At 42.7% G+C, this 21,451-nt stretch overlaps 1 protein-coding gene across 6 annotated transcripts in view; it reads right to left on the bottom strand.

The window, feature by feature from the left end:
- Window positions 1-20,887, bottom strand: part of LOC148903064 (NUAK family SNF1-like kinase 1) — a 34,415-nt gene extending 13,528 nt beyond the window's left edge. For 4 of the 6 annotated variants that reach the window (XM_088995707.1, XM_088995716.1, XM_088995725.1 and 1 more), the window contains exon 1: window positions 20,498-20,887. In XM_088995707.1, the coding sequence (XP_088851833.1) occupies window positions 20,498-20,779 (282 nt within the window). In that variant the 5' untranslated portion in view covers window positions 20,780-20,887. Of the gene's footprint in view, window positions 1-14,274; window positions 17,749-20,497 lie in introns of all 6 variants that reach the window. The other 2 variants (XM_088995739.1, XM_088995746.1) reach the window with 2 other exon arrangements.
- Between the last annotated feature and the right edge of the window lie 564 nt (window positions 20,888-21,451).

Genomic DNA, 21,451 nt, shown 5'->3' with positions numbered 1-21,451 from the left:
GATCTCGTATATATTTTGTGTGACAGCGTTGGGTCGCTGATATTTAATGTCAGAGCTCTGTTTTTTAATACTTTCACAGATTAGCCCAATTTCAGTAAAATCACCTCCGGTTCTGTTGACCATGACAAAAATGTCTCAAATACGCCTTATATATGATGTGCTTGTAGTTCAAGGAAACCTGAGTTGAACCTATTGGCCCCAGTGACGTGCAGTCAGGGGAGGCAGGTGAGGCCGTGCCTCACCTGTCATGGAAATATCAAATGAAAAAATAAATTCAACAGTTATATTTATTTAGTGCCTTGTACTTTAAAGTTCTTTTCCATTTAACTTCACCGTTTGTGGATTTCTTTTCAGAATTGCTGAATTTTCACATTTACCGTTCAAATACTAAGTAGAGACGAGCGGTGAGGCAGCAGCCGGCTGAGCCTCACCATGGATTGCGCAATCACTATGCTAACTGTGCTGGCTTGCTCTGCAGTGAGACCGCATTGCTGTCCCTCAGCATATCGCTATTAAAGTGTTCAAACACTTTTATATATGAACTAAAGTTCGACAGTTTAGCTGATGTATAGAATGTAGAGTCACTTTACATTATAAACACTGTTGTACAGTGTTTATTTTATTTTTATCAAACCTGTGTGCATAGGTGAGGCAAACAGTTCTCCTGCCTCATGACAGGGGGCGCTGGTGATTAGAGATTCTTCTTGCGCCTCCTCGGCAGCAGAATAGAATTAGTGAGAGCAAGCTACAGTAAACAGTTAGCAAATTCCGTGCAATAATCCAGTCATTTTTTTCGTGTTGCTTGGCCTTATTTTTAGAGTGGAGGATTACATATCTCAATTGAAAAAAAATAGAGAGACTTTTGAAACTGAAGAAAGATAAGGAAGGCTTCTACAAAGAAGTTATCAATGCCTTTCCTCAGAATGAGCGGCGCATGGACTTCATTTATAATTAAAGGTAACACAATAACGTTTTTTTAATTCTTTTTTTTCTATGCTACAGTTTGTATAAAGAATGCTGACATGACATTTTAAACAAAACACGTTAACTGTTGCCAATCAAATGGGCAATAAGCTACTTTGTAGAGTTCATATGTTTGTAAATCTGACTGTGATGACGTCAGTGCCTCACCAGCCGTGAACCTCACCGCACGTCACTGATTGGCCCATAATTCAAATTATATTGTTGGCACAAATGCAACACCTTAAGTAAAACTGATAGAGTGTTTATGCACATTAGTAAACATATTACGTTATTTCATGTTTATATTAAGTAAACATATGTTTTTTCATGTTTAGCTTAGTATATATTATGAATTGTGCACGTTTAATTTCAGTCTAATTTAGTTAAATAAAACTATCAGTCTTATTAGTACAATAGCCGTGGAAGGAAAAAGCAGCGGCTCCAACTTCAATCTAAGACCCGCCCAACACTGAATTGCTCGTAACCGATTGGACGGGAAAGGTCGACTTGTTCGCAAGTGATTGGACAACAGATCGCCACTCTGTAAGTTTAAAAACTTGTAGGAGCGGGAGCTCGTTCTCTTTTGCTCTCTTGCTTTCTCTTTATTCTTTGTGCTCTTGTGCTCATGTCTTCGTCCCACTCAGACGAGAAGTGCTTTCTCTGCCTCATTAGAATAAAGTAGATGTTTGTCCACCATCTATTGTACTTGCTGATATTTTTATCAAGTGAACTCCAGACAATGCGCGAACCAGGAAAGAAAACGAAGTTTTAATCGGACATTAATTGGTGCCGAAAAACCCGTGCTAAGTCAAACCAATCTTTGCTCGAGGACCACAACTTGGGTGACCAGTCAAAGCGAGACGGGAGCTAAAGAAGCTCCTGGTGGTTGACCCGTTTTATGATTTTTTGACGGGAGACCCGCATTGAGATGCGCGTCAAATCTGCGCTTTGATTGGGACGACCTACGGAAGAAACGAAGTTTTTTTTTTTCGTTCTTCACTAAAGCCTGTTCGCGGAAAATCCTCCACGCGAGAGACGGAAAGAATCACAACTTTCTGGTGGCAGTTGGGCTCCTCGCGTTCTGGCTGAAGGACTACACGGCAGCATTCAAAAGTTCACTAAGTAAGTAGCGCGCTAGCTAGCAGCCATTGTTTGAATGCATTGTGAGACCTCCTGGCCAGAGAGTCTCTTTTCCACTTGACTCACGTACGGACCGGTGTGAAGCGATTTTCGTTAGGCAAGGTGGCCAAATGAGAATACGTGTGCCGGTGGAGGAGTGCATATTAAGGTGCACGCAATATCCACACGCCGAATTGTGAATCGGAAGTTTTCCAGCGAAAGAATATTGTTCACAAGGTGGTGATAGCTGGGATTCAGTTTGTGTGGTGGACCGCTTTTATTCTGAAGAGCGGAAGTGTTTTAGGGCAGCTGCTATTGTACTGAGTCGAGAGGAAAGAAATAAGATCAAAAATACATTCTTAACTTGGTTTGTCTATGCTAGCATCGTGGCTCAGAGAAAGTTCTTTGTCTCGGAGAGAAAAAAGGGTGGGGGCGAAGTCATTTGAGCCGTTGGTGTGTGTGTGTGTGTGCGTGTGTGCGTAAGAGCATTCCTTGTGTGTGTGCGTGAACGCGCATCCTGGCTGAGGATTGGCGCGAATCACGCCCTTTGTTCTTGGGTTTGAATCAACATCGCGAGGTGTGCTTCCTTTCTTGTGATAGCTGAAGAAGGAATTTGTTGTTGCAATCGTGAAAATGGGTGCTATTTTTTCTAAAAAGACCCCAATTCATAGGGACGTAGAGTTTATGTCCAAAAAGTTCCCAGGTAGCGAACTTTATTGCAAGAAGTGGATGGACTGTAGTACGTTCTCTGATTCTTTGCAACTACAGCCTCTGAAGGAAGTTTTGTTTCTATTGAAACTTCAGGAAGCATCCGCGATGAAAAAATCTCTTGGAAAGATACGTGCCGAGATAATTGCCTGCGAAGCTTGGATTGCGCAAGCAAAAATCAGAGAGAGAGAAATGGAAGCCAAACGGATGAAAAAAGAGGAGAAAGCGATAGTTGCAATGTCTTCCAAAGTGAGCTCTGACGATGAAACTGTGGCTTCGTCTGTTGCACGTCCCAATGAAAAGTTGGTGGAAAATGGAAAGCAGCCATTGTTTCAATGCCCAGGGCTCCCCCACGGGAGGCGAGGGGGAGAGGCGGGGGGCTGCCCCAAGCAACCCCCCTCCTACCACTCCTTCTACCCATCCTCCGCGGAGCTGAAGAAGGGGGAGGACGCCATTTGTTCAACCCCTGTGGGGCGGGTGGGCCCCCCTGCGTGGGCCCCCCAGGTGATGACTCCAAATGTCTGTTGGGCAGACCAGCAGAATGGAGCGTTTATGACCCCTACTGGAGGAATACGAGGATTACAACCTGAGATGGCAAATCAGATTGCCGCTGATTGTGTCTCTTCGCGTACGAGGAGCAAAGCAAATTGTTCTGGACAATTGTATCCGTTTGAAGAGTTGAATGGAATTGAAATGAATAATGGAAGCGACTGTGACGTTTTGCCACTCATTCAGGTAGCAAATCCTAATTCTTCAAGCATACATGATCAAACTATCTTGGTTTATCGGCCATGGGGCGACAGTGATGTTGCAGAGGCGTGTAAAGGACTAGGTGATGTTGTTGAAAATGCAGAAAGTTGGACTGAGAATTTTGAGGAATTATGTGCTTCTTATCAGTTGAATGGACAAGAAACACTTAAGGTTTTCAGGAGATGCTTGGGACACCATTGGAATCGGGTGAAAGGTGACTTCACTGGGAAAACATCGATGGGAACAAATATGACGTACGAGGAAGCGTCAACCCAACGAAGATTGGTTTGTGAAAACATCCGAACATTATGGAAGAAAACACCAAACTTTGGCTTGATTCAGAATTGTAGACAGTTACGTGGGGAAGATATTAACATTTTTCGGGGACGCTTGGAAAATGTTTTTCGAAACCACTGCTGTATTCCTGAATCTGCTGATGAGAATTCTATATATGTCAACCAATTCAAGCAAACATTTTTGCAGAATTTGACGCCGGAAATTGGAGATTTCATTCGCAAACATTATGTCCAACACCGGACTGGAAGGTTGGTTGATCTCATGGAATGGGCAATACACGCCCAAGAAGTGGTGAGAAAAAAGTGGGGAAATGGTGCAGATTCGCCGATGGAACATGTGATGGCATCTACCATGGGTAACATAATGGAGAACGTGTTATACCAGGATCGGATGAAGAGACGGATGCCGCACAATGATCGATGCTACAGTTGTGGCAGTGTAGGGCATATGGCTCGCCACTGCAAAAAGAAACCTATACCGAAAAGGAAACATGGGAAATCTTACAGACCTCCACCATATAATACGCGATATGGTGAAGGACATAAAACAAAACATTCAGATTGACGTGAGGAACCCCATTTCAACACTGATGACAACAGTCACAACAGTGAGGAATGGGAATCAATAAAACCAGTTGAAATCTTGGATTTGACTAATGTGTTTGCCTTAACCTTACCGGAAAACGAAAAACCTTATTATTGGCTAAAAATCGGGAAAAAGGATGTCAAATTTCTTTGCGATAGTGGTGCATGCAGATCAGTGTTAAGAGACACCATTCCAGGTGTCACTCCGAGTCGACAACAAATTTCTGTGGTATCTGCAGATGGGAAAGTGACATTGTTACCGATTTCCAAACCAATAAAAATTTTAGATGAGGGACTAAGTCCATACAAGGTCACTATGGTCTTGAGTGGAGAGTGTCCTATAAATTTGTTGGGGAGAGACCTGTTACAAAAATTGCAAATAGCTTTAATACCAACAGAAGAAGGGTATAAACCCAAAAAAGTGAATTTTCTGGAGTCCTTCGTAGTTGACGCTATGGGGGACCCAGTAAAGGTCGATTCACTAGAATTATGACTGATGGCCACTTTAGGGGCGGAGGACTTTCCAGACGTCCCTGCCACCCTTTGGTCATCGGGAAAAACTGATGTGGGCTTACTTAAAACAGCGAAACCAGTTGAAGTATTGCCTAAAACGACTTATCGACCAAGACTTAAACAATATCCATTAAAACAGGACGCTATTATTGGCATCACCCCTGTAATACGGGATATGGTGAAAGCTGGTATTTTGATTGAAGACCCAACTTGTGAATGTAATACACCGATATTTCCTGTTAAAAAAGTGGAATCTGGAGTTTGGAGAATGGTGCATGATTTACGACAGGTAAATAAATCCATACAATCACGTGCTCCGTGTGTGCCAGACCCGCACACATTATTGAACAGTTTAAAACCTGACAAAAAATGGTTTACAGTGATTGATTTGAGCAATGCCTTTTTCTCCATTCCATTACACAAAAATTCACGTCATTGGTTCGGATTTACATTTAATGGGAAAAAATATACATATACAAGATTACCACAAGGGTTTACAGATAGTCCTACAATTTTTTCACAGGAAATGTCTTCGTGCATTGCTGATTTTAAACATCCTGAATCTTCTCAGATTCTTTTGTATGTTGACGACATCTTAATTGCTTCACCGACTGAAGATGAGAACAAGACTGTATCAATAGCTTTGTTCCAATATTTAGCGAATACAGGTAACAAAGCTTCTTTGGATAAATTGCAGTTCTGTCAACAAGAAGTAGTTTTCTTAGGACATCTTTTGTCAAGAAAGGGAAGAGAGTTGACAACTAAGAGAAAACAGACAATTTTGCAGGTTCCTCGACCTAAGACGAAAAAACAGATGATGACGTTTTTGGGACTGTGCAATTATTGCAGAACTTGGATTCCGCATTATGCACAAGTTACCCAACCATTATTGACACTTATATACCAAGACGAAATGGCACTGAAAGACTCTATTCAGTGGACCGAAGAGGGCAGTAAAGCATTTACAGAATTAAAAAATTTGATAGCAAACACTAGCGTCTTAGCTTTACCTGACTATGACAAACCTTTTGTTCAAACAGTTGACTGCAAAGACAAATACATGACTTCAGTCCTGTTACAAAAGCATGGACAAAAGCTGAGACCAGTTGCATTCTATTCTAAAAGACTGGATCCAGTAGCTGCAGCTCTTCCAGCATGTGTTAGAGCAGTGTGTGCCGCAGCGTTGGCAGTTCAGTCGTCAGCTGAACTAGTACTTTTTCATCCCACAACGCTGATGGTACCACACTCAGTTGACTTATTGATTACAGGCACAAAAATGACCTTCTTGTCACCAGCACGACATTTGTCTATCATGACAACCCAACAACCACATATAACTGTTGAGAGGTGCAATAGCATTAACCCAGCGACACTTATACCTCTACCTGTGGACGGAGAACCACATTCATGCGTTGACAGAATAAATGAGAACTGCAAACCACGACCAGACTTAAAAGACATACCTTTACCTGACAGCATCTACCTGTACGTTGATGGCTCTGCGTCTAGGTCAGACGCAGGGGCTAACAGGGTAGGCTATGCTGTTGTGACCGATGTTGAAATTGTTGCTGATGGCTCATTACCAAACACGTATTCAGCACAAGCAGCAGAAATTGTTGCATTGACTGAAGCGTGTAAATGGGCGGAAGGGAGAACGGTGACGATTTTTACGGACAGTCAATATGCGTTTTCCACACTTCACTGCTTTGCAGCTCAGTGGAACCGCAGAGGAATGACTACATCGAACGGAAAATCTGTCGAACATGCAGATTTATTGAGAGGCTTATTGAAAGCTATCCTCCTTCCAAAAAGTGTAGCTGTATGCAAATGTGCAGCGCACACGAGAGCTAAAGACAGAATTAGCTCAGGCAATGCGAGAGCGGACACAGCAGCTAAGAACGCCGCTCAGACTACTTTCAATTTGGTCAATCAAGAAATGCGTGAATTAGTGCCTACACAAGTTTTAAAGGACATGCAAGCGTTAGCTACAAAGTCCGAAAAAGATTTGTGGCTTGCCGATGGTGCTAAGCTCGTTGATGAGTTGTATAAAATAGACAACAAACCATGTTTACCAAGAAACATGTTCCCTATGGTGGCTCGATTGAGCCATGGTAGTTCACATATATCAACAGGGGGCATGGTGTTTATAGCAGGGAAAGTATTCCATTTAAGCAGAGGTTTCAATTCGTATGCAAAAAACTTTTGTCGGAGTTGTTTGATTTGCTGTAAACACAATCCACAAGGTAACATGCGACCAAAAAGAGGAACATTTCCACAAGGGTCACACCCCTTTGAAGTGGTCCACATGGATTTCATTGAACTAAGCACAAGTAATTCTTATAAATACTGTTTGGTGTTAATTGATTCATTCACCAAATGGGTGGAAATTGTGCCTTCAAAGAAATCCGATGCATTATCCGTTGCAAAAGCATTATGCAAACATATTATTCCAGAACATGGCATACCAAGAATAATTTGGAGTGATAATGGACCACATTTTGTTAATGACGTAATCACCAAAATTTCTGAACATTTAGGTATTAAATTAAAAAACCACTGTGCATATCATCCACAGAGTGCAGGATTGGTTGAAAGAACGAATGGCACAATAAAAAATCGACTCAGAAAAACCATGGAGGCAACAGGCAAACCTTGGCCTGAATGTCTGTTTTTGGTTAAATTATATATGAGAATAACACCCACGAATAATGGCTTAACGCCTTTTGAGATCTTGCATGGCAGACCTTTCATCCTCCCATTATGGGAAGGTGTGCCCTGGCAAGAAAATGAATCAGATCCAGGTGCTTTGTTGGCAAAATGGTTGTGTGAAATGTTGTACAACAACAAAGAGGTCCACAGCACGTGTACTGCCGCAGTCCTGTGTTCCCTTTGCAGGAACAGAGAGGCTGCTGGGCTCCCCGAAGGCGCTGATCAAGGTCTGCACCAAAGTCGGAGGGGCCATTCACCGTGCTGATAACCACGCCAACTGCCATCAAAATCGCCGAGAGGTCCACCTGGGTGCATCAAAGCCACTGCAAAATCGTTCACCAACCAGATCCGGAGCAGGTGGAAGAGAGACGGAGCCAAACCACTCAATAGCCATGGGTTTGGTCCACATCATCTTGCTGTATGAATTAGTGGAGGCAATCCAGATGACGCACGTAAAGCCTCCCATTCCATCAGCCTGCCAGACTCCACCATTGCAACCAACGATGACAGAAAAGTGCCCTAGCATGGCACATCCTGTAGCCTGCTTGCCACTACAAGATGCAGGAATCATCTCATTTCCTCTTAACATCCTCAGGAACGAAGCACGACAAACGGGAAGTGATTACCCTCATGGTTCTTGGTACGCTCGTATCAAGTCAGGGAAGACTTGGACCACTGGTTGGGACTCAGTTGTGGTCCATTCTGAGCCCAAAACAAAATGGGTTCAAAATAGCTGTGCCCAAGAAGCAAAACGAATTGTCAGAAAGATAACTCAAGGGAACTGGTTAGGAACTGGAACTGGCACAATGACAGATATCCAACTCGTTATCGTAACCCACAAGGTTGCGGGATGCATGGACTTGAGACTCTGTCCTGATTTTCGTGAACATCACACTGGTTTTCCTGTAACTATATGCATGTTGTCATCTTTGACAACACCAGTCGTGACATCGCCTTTCCAGCGCAAACCGCACATCAAACCGACAGCCTGGATGGAAACACCTGACAAAAAAGCCCAAAATTCAGATGTCATGGACGCATTATATCAACCATTTGCAGGAGAAAAACATGACTGGAATCCGTTGTTATCAAACACGTGGTATCGTTATGCTACATTAATTGCTAAACAAAATAGGAAAAGTAATTGCTTTGTTTGTTCTTTTATGCCACATTCTGTAACGCAACAAAGAGTGCATTCAAAGGTATTTGGAGATAAAATGGCTCGAGCTGCGTATATGTTAATATCTTCGCATAAACCTGATCAACATTTTCCAGTTCTTCGCAATGCTTCGAGAGGAGAGATTGTTCCAAGTTTGGATACCATTTTGGAAACTGAAAATCAGGTTATGACCGAGAGCGGATTGCGATTACCAGTATGCGTTGCAATGTACGGTACAGGTCAAAATCTAGGTTTTATAGATGAGAATAGATGTTTATACGTGCTACCGTTAAACACCAATGTCACCATTTTACCTGTATCTTCACATCTTTGGTGGTTATGTGGTTGGAAAGTATATTCTTTTATTCCTCCGAAAGCCTACGGTATGTGCGCACCTGTTACTGTAACTGACAATACTTTCATCATTACCAGTCGTCCAGCACACCATCATGTGAAAAGAAGAGTGTCGTTTAAGCCCCACGATTCGATCTGGGGAACTGATGTTCCAGAACAATTCAAACACCATAGCACGGGAAGTAAGGTAATGTTAGCTCTTTTTCCACAAATTGGAGTAGCTAAAAACATGCTACGAATTGAAACAATTGACTACAGGTTTCAAGTGTTTGTAAACGCCAGTTTGGAAGTAGATGAAATGCAAAACACTGAAATTGCAGCAATTAGACAAATGGTGCTGCAAAATAGAATGGTTTTGGACCTTTTGACAGCGCCACAAGGGGGCGTCTGTGCTATGGTGGGTGATACTTGTTGTACGTACATACCCGAAGAAGCGAATTCCATAAACATGACTGATGCTCTGTCTGTTGTCAGGGATCTCAGAGATGCCATGGCCAAAGATCACCGGCCTGATCAACCGTGGATCTTTGACGGGCTCTTTGGGGGCTCTTGGTATAAGACTTTGCTCAGACTGTTTATCCCATTCGCAATTGTGATTGTACTTATTTTCTTAGTCATTGGTTGTATTATTCCATGTTTAAGAACAATGCTAATGAATATGATAACTAATTCTCAGGTGAATTACGCAAAGGTTTTGTATCAACAAATGCGTGAAGGGGACCCAGTGTTGTAGCTAGGGATAGTACACCATGGCCAGAGAGTGGTTGCTCCAAAGAACAAAAGCAAAAAAAGAAAACGGAGAGCCGAGAAGGAGTTTTCCTCATTAAAAACCCTCAAAAATGGAGAGGTTATATATCACAGCAGCAAAATTGTGATAGAGGTTTTTCGCCTTCTCCATGGTAAGTTAAATAATATTAGACGTTGGATAGATGAGATTAGAATGGTTCCCTGTGCAATTAGTATGACGTGCATGCATGAAATCTTTTGGAAATGTATGAACTGATGTTTAAATGTACAACAGGAGGGAATGATAGAGTGTTTATGCACATTAGTAAACATATTACGTTATTTCATGTTTATATTAAGTAAACTTATGTTTTTTCATGTTTAGCTTAGTATATATTATGAATTGTGCACGTTTAATTTCAGTCTAATTTAGTTAAATAAAACTGTCAGTCTTATTAGTACAATAGCCGTGGAAGGAAAAAGCAGCGGCTCCAACTTCAATCTAAGACCCGCCCAACACTGAATTGCTCGTAACCGATTGGACGGGAAAGGTCGACTTGTTCGCAAGTGATTGGACAACAGATCGCCACTCTGTAAGTTTAAAAACTTGTAGGAGCGGGAGCTCGTTCTCTTTTGCTCTCTTGCTTTCTCTTTATTCTTTGTGCTCTTGTGCTCATGTCTTCGTCCCACTCAGACGAGAAGTGCTTTCTCTGCCTCATTAGAATAAAGTAGATGTTTGTCCACCATCTATTGTACTTGCTGATATTTTTATCAAGTGAACTCCAGACAATGCGCGAACCAGGAAAGAAAACGAAGTTTTAATCGGACAAAAACAACCGTGAAACACGGTGAGGCCAGCATTTTGCTTTGGTGTCATTGGGGCTGGGAAATATCAAGTTTGAAATATAAGGCCGTGTTAGCACAAAACCTGTAGGCTTCTCATATATAATAAAAAAAAATCTACTCACACTTCTGGATTTAAGTCTTGATTCATCAGAGCTACTTTAAATGGTGGCTGTTGTGTTGTGACTCATTGAAGTTCAATCTGATGAACTAGTAATGAACACATCCAAGACGGTGTGCATACTTCCACACCCACATTATTTCAGTTTTGTTTTTACTCTCCCATTTGAAAAAAAATGTCAATTGGGCAAACAGGTTAGAAATCTCATTAGTTGTGGAAAACGCTTTTATCGTTTTTGTCTCATTCATTACAAAAATAAAGATATCGCCTAAAACTGGCATTTGAAAAGGGGTGTGTAGACTTTTTCAATCCATATTATATAACCAAACAATTCTCGGAGGCTCTTGTTGTAATTCAGGCAGGACCCATCAATGAACTGAAAAGTAGAATGGACAACAGTGTTGTTAAGGTAAAATATGAAAGATGATTTTTTGGTTTTGGGGGGAGTTGGAAAAAAATATTTCCACGAAATATCTGGGATGTGTGTGTGCGTGTGTGTGCGCGCGTGTGTGTGTGTTTGTGTGTGTGTGTGTGTGTGTGTGTGTGTGTGTGTGTGTGTGTGTGTGTGTGTGTGTGTGTTTCTGTGGAACTACAAAAATATTGTAAAAAAATCCAAGTGTGAACAAGATTGGCAACAGCACATGCCTTTTTTCTTGGGACAAATGGGCTTTTCCTCTGTGTCCGGGCTCCGAGTTCTCAGCTGAAGGAAATAAACATTCATGAGCCATTCTGAGGCCCAATTCACACGCTCCATCACCCTTGTCACTTATGTAACTATGCAAACACTCCGGAGACTGATGTGATCGTCTCAAAACTAGAGCAGAATCGTGATTGAACTGCTGAAAGTATTTTGAAGGGGTTCTCCCATCTTGAAATGCACAGCACTGGTGGAAAAGTTAGATTTGAGCAATTTTAAGACGGCTGGTGATTCAGGCGATGGCGATGGGCTGATTGGTGCATAACATTTAGTTGCTCGGTCATATATTCAAACACAAAAATACAAACTGAGCAAGGCAATCAGTTAACAACAGATGTAGAAATGGTGGCGGTACAAATGCATTCTGTGTTGACGAAATGACCGGACATGCTGCGTTTAATTCAAGGGAGACCGGAACAGAGGAAGAGACACATTTCTGGGCATTGTTCAGCCTTCAGTCTATTGACGGCAATTTTAAAGTGGCATAGGTTGAGAATGTGTGAGTGTGTGATATAGCCTTGACCATTCCATTGCTCCCTCAAGAATAAAAATTGAGTTCCGCAATTATGGATTACAAGTCAAAGAAAATTAATTGTGCTTCTAGAATCTTGAACATGTGATTGGATGTAAAGTTCAATATCAACAATGACAAGTTGCCACTTCAAAGTCTAATATTTGTGAAAGTGAGTGAAATTTCAGATGTGTTCAGGAAAAGTGTGTGTTTTGCGTTTCTACAAGAACGTTAACTACAAGAATTAATATATTCATTCATTTTCCAATCCTCACAGGGGTCACAGGGGAGGATGGAGCCTATCCCAGCTGTCTTTGGGAAGTAAGCGGGGAACTCCTGACCCACTTGCCAACCAATCACAGAATACAAGAATTAACCAACAAAAGTAACTTAGTTGTGGTTCCCTTTAATTTGACACCTTGGTGGTATTTCCATTATGGAACAACAGCAGTACGGACCGCCTCCGTGTTTCCCCCATGGTCACGATCAAACAACAGCCCCCACAGTCCCGTTTCCAAAAATAAAGTCTGTTTTGTTGCAAAGAATCCTTGGTATGTGCACACTAGTGGTGCAAGGAATTCAGCAATGACCCTTGCCCAACCAAAACTGTTGGGTTATTTTTTATTGTTCGCCCTTGGTTCATTGCTTCGACGGGTGTTGATGGAGATCGATGGTTAAATCATCAGGGAGCCAGGACTTGAACAGAAAGTTGATTTAATTTGGAGAGCACGGGCATTGTGGTGCGGACGGAGGAGGGAGCGCATGGAGAGAGAGAGAGAGAGACGAACGGCCTGCAGGAGTATTTATGCGGCGCATAGCAATGACGCGACAGGATGTGACGTAATAAAAATGCGACATCGTGTAAAGGAAGGCAGGATATGACATACGAGGAAGTTCAAAATGTAAACAAAGATTACAGAGCGATGTTTAGAGATGTTTGTATGGCGAATTACCCTAACATCTCCCCCCTGACGAACATTTTTAACATCGGTCGAGGTGAACAGAAAAGAAAATCATAATGGAAACATTCTCAAATCAAAGTCATGTCATTCTCTAGCTACAATAGTCAAATCTTCATGGGATCCTGGATGGTGATCACCAGGATGACGAGTAGGAACAAAATTGTTTGTAGCATTTGTCGCAAGCAGGCCCCAGGGTGTGGTACGGATGAGCTGGTGAATGGGAGAATGTGTGTCTCTGTCGGCTCCAGTGATGTGCATCGGGAATCTTCTTGACGAACGGTGTGGTGTCCTCGCGAGTCCAGACGAAGCTTGTAGCTGCTAAGACGGCTAGCAGCTCCGCAACCGGTCCATCCCACTTTGGCGTGGCCCACGTCATCTTCTTCAAACCGCAGCTCCGTCCTGTGGAGACTAAAAGAAGACTTGTGCCAAGTCACATGTCGAAGGGATGGTTTCATTCTGCACAGCACCCTTTCTTGGTGTTTCTTTCCCTATCAAAATCTGTCTCATCGTTTAGGCTCTGCAATGTATTCTCTCACAGAAATGGCAGACATTGTTATTGTTAGATTTTAGTTTGTTAGTGTATGTTAGTTGTTAGTATGTCTGCATTTCTGGAGGGCACCACTTTCTTGTGGGAATGATATTGCAGCTAACATCACTCAACACCAAAAGTGAAAATTTTGGCAATGATGATCTAGGCTATTGCCATTCCCCCCTGTTGAGACATGAAAAGTCTCAATTTGCCAATTGGGAACGTGTTTGCGCGGAACATGATCCCTCTTGGACATTGCACAGATCATCAATACGACCAGTCAGACCCTAGTTCGCTGACGAAGCCTTTTGGATAGGAGGCGAAACGTCCGAAACCTTCAAATTTGTACAGATGACGGTTGAAGAAACCTTCTCATCGATGGACCACTCCTGTACGACTGAGAGCTTACACAGACATCAATTTGCATAAAACTGCTTGTCAATCATTGGTCAAAAATTTGGAGTCCAAATTTTGGCATGTCTCTCAACACCTGCATGAGAACTAATTCATGTAGCGTGTACCACGGAATTTTTGTACATTGAGCACAGCTTCTTCTGCTGTTACTCCTCTGCTGGCACCCAAGCAAATCATCTCTGCAAAAATGTGTTTTTGGTGGATATTTGCATGTCACCAAATGGTATGGGTGGAGGACAGCCTTCTACAATTTGCACAAGTTGACATGGTCGTCAACATTATGGAAATCTGTGTAAATGGTCATCTCGTACTCGCCTTTTGTCATTCAGTTGGAGGGCACCAGTTGACAGTCAGTTTCGCCTCTGCGTAGGACATCCATTCGCGCAACCCAGCTTCATCTGCGGCCATCCTGGCACGGATTCCGCAGGAGTCCTCCCCTTCTGAAGGATCTCTTTCTCTCAATTCTGAAAGAAGCTGGTTAGCGTGGAAGCCCTACACAATATATCTGATTTCGCCTGAATCTCTGACTGACATCGGTGCCCACTGAACTCATTTGCCAATTTCATTCTTACCGGCGAGAAATTCCTTTCATGTGCACTGCAGTCAATTACTCCAATGTGCACTGCATCCAATTCATAATAATAATGATAATAATTCACAATCAAATCAATCTTGAGGTTATCCTGCACTTTTAGTCGTAACTATAAACTACTTTTGAACTGACAAATGTCATCACTGTACGCAAAGGCAGCCAGAAGATAAATTAGCATCTGCATGCTGTCTTAATAAACGTTGGATTTCCTCCATTGCATCTCCAACATTGAATACTTTCAATGCAATCAAGCCTAATTGTAACAATTCGTTGCTCGCTAGATGGTTGGATGAGAAATATGTGCAATAAAAATTGTCATGCATTACAATAAATGCCACACATTATGCTTTTGGAAAACAAAACTATTCTCAATATGGACTTTGTCATCGATCCCAAATCATCAGGTGGGTGTGCCAACTCTAGTTCTGCAGGTGCATCCCACCAGCCATTGCGGCCTCTCCTTTGTTGGGTCTCCTATGACAATTGGAGCAGAGATTAAACTTTGTTTCCAAAAACACCAAGAATGCAAATTCGGTTCGGATAATACTCCGGATGAAAATCACAGGATGGGTGGATGCAAATGGCTTGTGCACCCCACAGTTCATCAATTCATCCTGCAAATGGAACAATTTCTCAACCATCATCCCAGCTCTGTTTGCGAATTGTTGCTTTACACATCATCTGCACAAAAAGCATAATGAAAAAAGTTCAGTCATCCAATTTTGCAACTCCATCTTTCCCTTTTGAAATTAATTTCTCTGCTCAGAAACTAATAAAGGTGCATCCGATCAAATTCAATTTATCGTTTTTATGAATCAAATCATCTGCTCTTTGATTTCAGGGGATGACAATTGTCAGGTCAAAACCAGTGTAATGATCAGGTCACAATCATTATCTTAATAAATCTATAACTTTCCTTCTATGAAATGTCCAACAATATCAACTGGTGAATCTCTGTAAGGACTTAATCACCAGCAAATTTAGTTACATTTACCTTGCCAATTCCATCCAAGTCAAGATAATGTTCCTGTTATTCAGCCCAATTTACTGACCATTTTATTTACTTTTTCCAATTGAACTGTCGTTTACGAGCCAGCAGGGCCTCCGAATTTTCTCTGGGTCTTTTAAACCCCTCTTTGAAGCTCTGTGCTGACAAAAACCCTTGATAAGAGGCATCGTAAATAACTCTGGCTTGTTTCAAATGGCTTGAACAAGTACAGAACAAGGTTCAGCTCTGTTTGACAAACTAAACTCATAATTTTATAAAGTCACTCTTTGATTCTGTCATTTTATACAATCTCCATTTCATTTCGCATTTGCCCAAATCAGGATTTCAAAATGATTTGTCTTACATGGAAAAGGGCATGTAGCTTCAAAAGAGTGAATTAATCATAATCATTTATCATTGAATCTAGCAACATCTATCTTGCTGATTTCAGTTCAATTTGAGATAAACATCCTTATTTCCTCAATTGAACCGTGATAGAGGAAAAACTTGAGCAAAAACATACATGATTGTTATCCTAAGGAATGCAATGGTCTCACTGCTTAAACACCATCCCCCAGTTTTTGAGACACAGCAGGCCAGATCCCAGCAGTCATAAATAACTCCAAAACGCAAATGGCCAATGTTCAAATCGCTCTTGAGAACAATGTGGCACAATTTCAACGCTGATAATTTTACAAATTCACTGTAGTTCGGCTTATGTCTATTCATTTGCTCACTCAGTCTAATTAATTATTTAATTCAGTTTTTTTTGTTTCAAGTAGCATTCGTCAATAAGCTATGGAAAAAGAAACAGTGTTATGTCATTCATGAGGACGTCGAGCGGAGACGAAAGTCTCCTCGCTGCATGGTTGAACAGTTCTCCCGATGAGACAGGACAGCCCACTCCATGGCACCCGGTCGAGTTTTCTTGTGATGACAAGGGCGCCTCGGTTCTGTGGAGAAGAGAGGCCTCGCGGCAGAATCAAATTCGGCAGGAAGAATGTCTTTTATACACATGTTTGTGAATGTTAACGCAGCCCTTTATTAATTTTATTTTCCTTTATTAAGTTATTCGCGAATGAATCAATTTGCCGATCTCAGAATGTGGTTGTGAATTCACCCCTTACCCCTCTCTTACGGGTAGGGAAAGAAGGATGGGGGGGGGGGGGTCTGTCTGCATCAGTTGCTGGCAAACCACCCATTACCTCTTTTTTTTCCTCAGCGAAGTGCACACAACGCGCGTACATACACAACAATACATAAAAACACACAATGCATGCACAAAAAGACGAAAGACAAAACACGAAAAGGGAAGACAAGAACACACACACAAGGACTGCTCCCCCTAACGCCCCCCTCCTCCAGTCGACCACCCTCTGCCCCCTGGACAATGAAACTCCCTGGGAAACCCCGTAGCAATGGCTAGCATTGTTGACCATGTGATAGTGTTGGTGAATTAAATGAAATTACGGTAATCCACAATATCGCGTCAACAAGCAGGCCCCGCCGAGGGAACGGTCCCTCGTCGCCCTTGTGGATACAAGCAGACGACCACCAAAAGCTAAGAGCTTCTGTCTCTTGTCAACCATTATAGCTGCAGCTATTTAAAACAAAAAACGTCCGGAGTGAAATCTCTCAATTCCCCAATTTCACTCACGGCCCTCGCGCACAGTGAATTCCAAAAATTCACCCCTTGTGAATATTATAATTAGAATTATTCTGGTCTTACAGTACGGCAGCCAGGGCGCGGTAAACCAGACATCTCGATAAATATTAGGATCGATTTGTCGCGTATATATTTAATACACCTCCAGGCTCGACTCAAATGGGGACCCGCCTTGGCCCGATCATCAGAAATAGAACCCATAGTTTGAACATGGGCTATAATCGGACGATATCTTCCAATAGAGTCGCGTTAGTAGCCTCGATACGTGGATTACGCGCAAAGAAATCCTTCTGGCCACAAAGGATTCCACATTCGTTCACCCAACATAGCAGCATGCTAGCGGCACTCACCCGTGAAACTCAACCGTGTGGTCAGGTCAGAATGAAGAGGCGCTTCCATCACGCACCCCTCAAGCGCTTCGGACCCAACCGGCGCGGGTTTCTTGGCACCAGAATGTTGGGTTATTTTTTATCGTTCGCCCTTGGTTCATTGCTTCGACGGGTGTTGATGGAGATCGATGGTTAAATCATCAGGGAGCCAGGACTTGAACAGAAAGTTGATTTAATTTGGAGAGCACGGGCATTGTGGTGCGGACGGAGGAGGGAGCGCATGGAGAGAGAGAGAGAGACGAACGGCCTGCAGGAGTATTTATGCGGCGCATAGCAATGACGCGACAGGATGTGACGTAATAAAAATGCGACATCGTGTAAAGGAAGGCAGGATATGACATACGAGGAAGTTCAAAATGTAAACAAAGATTACAGAGCGATGTTTAGAGATGTTTGTATGGCGAATTACCCAAACAAAAACCACTTACGTCTGTGTAAGCTCTCAGTCGTACAGGAGTGGTCCATCGATGAAAAGGTTTCTTCAGCCGTCATCTATACTTCTTTGAAGGTGTCGAACGTTTCGCTTCTTATCCAAGAAACTTCGGCAGCAAACTAAAGTCTTACTGGTAGTTTAGGCCCTACATATATATCCCTACTGTCCAGGCATGGCGGTGCCGGACTCTGCTATGATAGGTCCCTGGTCTCAGGTTGGGGGGCCAGAGGAAGTGGGGCAATCAGCCAGTCGTTAGTCAGAACGACAGGAACTATCAGTGGAGCAGCTGCAGGGAGTAGTCCTCTAACCCAACCTGAGAGCAAGGGCCTATCATAGCAGAGTCCGGCACCGCCATGTCTGGAGAGTAGGGATATATATATATAGGGCCTAAACTACCAGTAAGACTTTAGTTTGCTGACAAAGTTTCTTGGATAAGAAGCGAAACGTCCGACACCTTCAAAGAAGTACAGATGACGGCTGAAGAAACCTTTTCACCAAAACCACTAACTCACCCCACACTCACTCACATGCTCCCGTTTGCAAGGTTCATTCTTGAGCAGCCCCGTCTTCCAATAAATGTGTCCAGCTCCCTTTCCTGACCTCATTATTATGGCACACACAGCCAGGGAAATTGTGCCAGGTTTACCTCAACGGTCAGTTTTTAAACAGGATTATCCCGATCACATTGTGTTTGTTTACTACAAAGAGCGAAAGGCATTTGGGAGCAGATATAATTTTTTCACTGCACTAGGATCATAACACAGCAACAGATTACGCGATGTCTACACGGGCGTGAATTGCTGGCATTCAATTCTTTGTTGAAGAAGATATTTCAAATGTAATGTCCGGGAAAGCACTTTGTGTGAGTGTGTTTGAATGTCTATGTGTGCGCGTGCGTGCGTGTGTGTGTGTGTGTGTGTGTGTGTGTGTGTGTGTGTGTGTGTGTGTGTGTGTGTGTGTGTGTGTGTGTGTGCGTGTGTGTACAGACTCCTACTCTGTTGTGAGGAAGACCTATTGTGGAAAAGTTCATCCCCTTGTTCAAGTACTAAGTGAGTCAGTCCAAAGGCATCTCAGTCTGGGTAGCACAAGAAGAAAGAGCAGCATCCGAACTATGAGCTCACACTTACGCATGCACGCTCGCACACACACACGCACACACACAAACTCTCCATCCATGCAGTGTGTGTGAGAAATGCGATGGGAAAAATGGGATGCAATTGCCGCACACGGTACATTTGTCACAGAGCCTTTCGCCATAGTGCAAACAAACAGTGTGGCTCAACTGACCTTCTAGCTGGTACGACTCATGGCTTGCCCTGATTTCTTGTGCACATAATAACATCACAGTCGATCACCGATATTGCATAAAATGCAAAATATGGACAGATTTTAATGTACTCAATAAGAGTGGTGACATATCTCGGAAATAACGACAAATTTCACCTTGAAGCAGTAATTCATGCCTTTGTCACATCTCGGCTCGATTACTGTAATGCGCTTTACTTTGGAGTCAGCCAATCCTCCATGAAGTGTCTCCAGCTCGTGCAGAACGCTGCTGCTCGCCTCTTGACTGGTGAGAGAGCACATAACTCCTACTCTGGCATCCATTCACTGTCTCACAATACATTTTAGAGTTCTTTTTAGGATCGTATTATTTGTTTTCAAATTTTGAAATGGCCTCGCTCCTCCTTACTTCTTCGAGCTCATCCGCCCCTACACACTTTCCCGACGTCTCAGGTCTGCTGAACACACATTATTATATGTGCCAAAAACTAATCGGAGGCTCAGAGGGGATCAGGCCTTTTCCGTTACTGGTCCCACTGTGTGGAATGACCTGCCACTGAACATTCGGCAAGCCCCCTCGCTGCCCATATTTAAAACCCGCCTCAAAACTCATTCATACTTTGGCATTTGACTCAGCATGATTCAGACTTGATCTTAGTTTTACTCCCTGGTGTTTCCTACTATCTTTGTCGCTGCTTTATTTCCTGTATATGATAGTTGTCCATGTTAAGCGCTTTGTTACAGCTTCAGCTGTTGTTAAAGCGCTATATCAATCAATATGGATTGCATTGTGTAAATTATGGCAATTAATTAGCTGAGAATATGTTAGATCTGCTTGTTTTGCCGAATTCTTAGTTGTTTATTTCCTTAGATAATAAAAAAAAACATTGAATGTTTAATTTAGCAATAAAATCAAGTCAACACTCAGATTGCAAATCAGATTCTTCCAATATCGCACAATCCTAACTCATAACTGATTTTCCCCCTCATATTAACAATTGAAACACGGTGAATCAGGCTGCTTTTTTCATTGTAAATAACTGAAACCATCTCACACTCTGCCGCCACATAATTGAAATATAGGTTGCATAACTGTGAATGAGAGCATTTCGGTGCAGTGTGAGAGGCAACCCCGCCCGTCCGTCCTACCTTGGCCTGTTTTACAACATTATCATCATGCACTCACCGTTCCGAGGCTTGCTCTGTCCACCGCCTTCTTCACTTTGCCGTACGTGCCCTTCCCCAGCGTTTCCATCAGCTCGTAGCGGTGTTTTAGGTTGTGCTTGTGCTGGTGCTTCTTTACCTCCAATCCCGGCCGGCCGGACGCATCCATGTCCTCGTCAGCCTCCGACCGGCGCGCACCACCACGTCCGCCAAGACTCCGAAAATGGGAGTCCTGGCGGCAGCCCAGTTCCGAGCGATCGCAGGTGTTCGTCGCTCCTCTGCTGTCGCCATCGCGTCTGCCCATTGCACGAGACTACACACTCACATCCAAGCGAAGGTGCACATTCAGAAGGCTGGCGAGCAGTAGTCAGTGTGCAATGCAGGACTCCGACCGCTACGCCAAATAAACTCCAAATGCAAGAATGAGAGAAGCCGCGTGGTGACCGATAGGCGGAGCCTTTGCGTTGCAAAACATGGCTTTCACTTAATTCGATTACTTTTTGGGGTATGCAAAGTTGAAATATCGCGGGCACTCTAAACCAAAGTCAAATTTGCTGTATGCTGTATAAAGTCTAGTTTTTTCACATGCAAAATGATGCAAAGGAACTAATTACAGTTTAGCAAGTAACATTGTTTTTGTTCAGACAATTAATTTTCACAAGCAAAAGTAGTTTCCTCCATTTTCTGGTTAGTGTCAAAGGTCAAATTGTGAAAGTATCCCATTAATGATTTCCAAGTAAATTATTTTAATCTGTCCAAGATTAAATAAAAACGGTCATTTTATGACAGATTGCTACTGATTTACTATTGAATGGAGATCTCGCTTTTGGCTGCTGGACAGTGAATGACTGGCATTTTCTGGTGGTTAACGGGGTCAGTCTTGTCAAAACACAACATTTTAACATCCATTATTTACATCTGTTTTGATAATTTGGCGACAAGAAAAATAAGAATGCAAAATACTTCATTTCAATAA

Source organism: Hippocampus bargibanti, linkage group LG01, assembly GCF_051943395.1.
Source record: "Hippocampus bargibanti isolate YZ-2025 linkage group LG01, ASM5194339v1, whole genome shotgun sequence".
Lineage (NCBI taxonomy): Eukaryota > Metazoa > Chordata > Actinopteri > Syngnathiformes > Syngnathidae > Hippocampus > Hippocampus bargibanti.
This window is presented reverse-complemented; position numbering and strand designations above follow the sequence as displayed.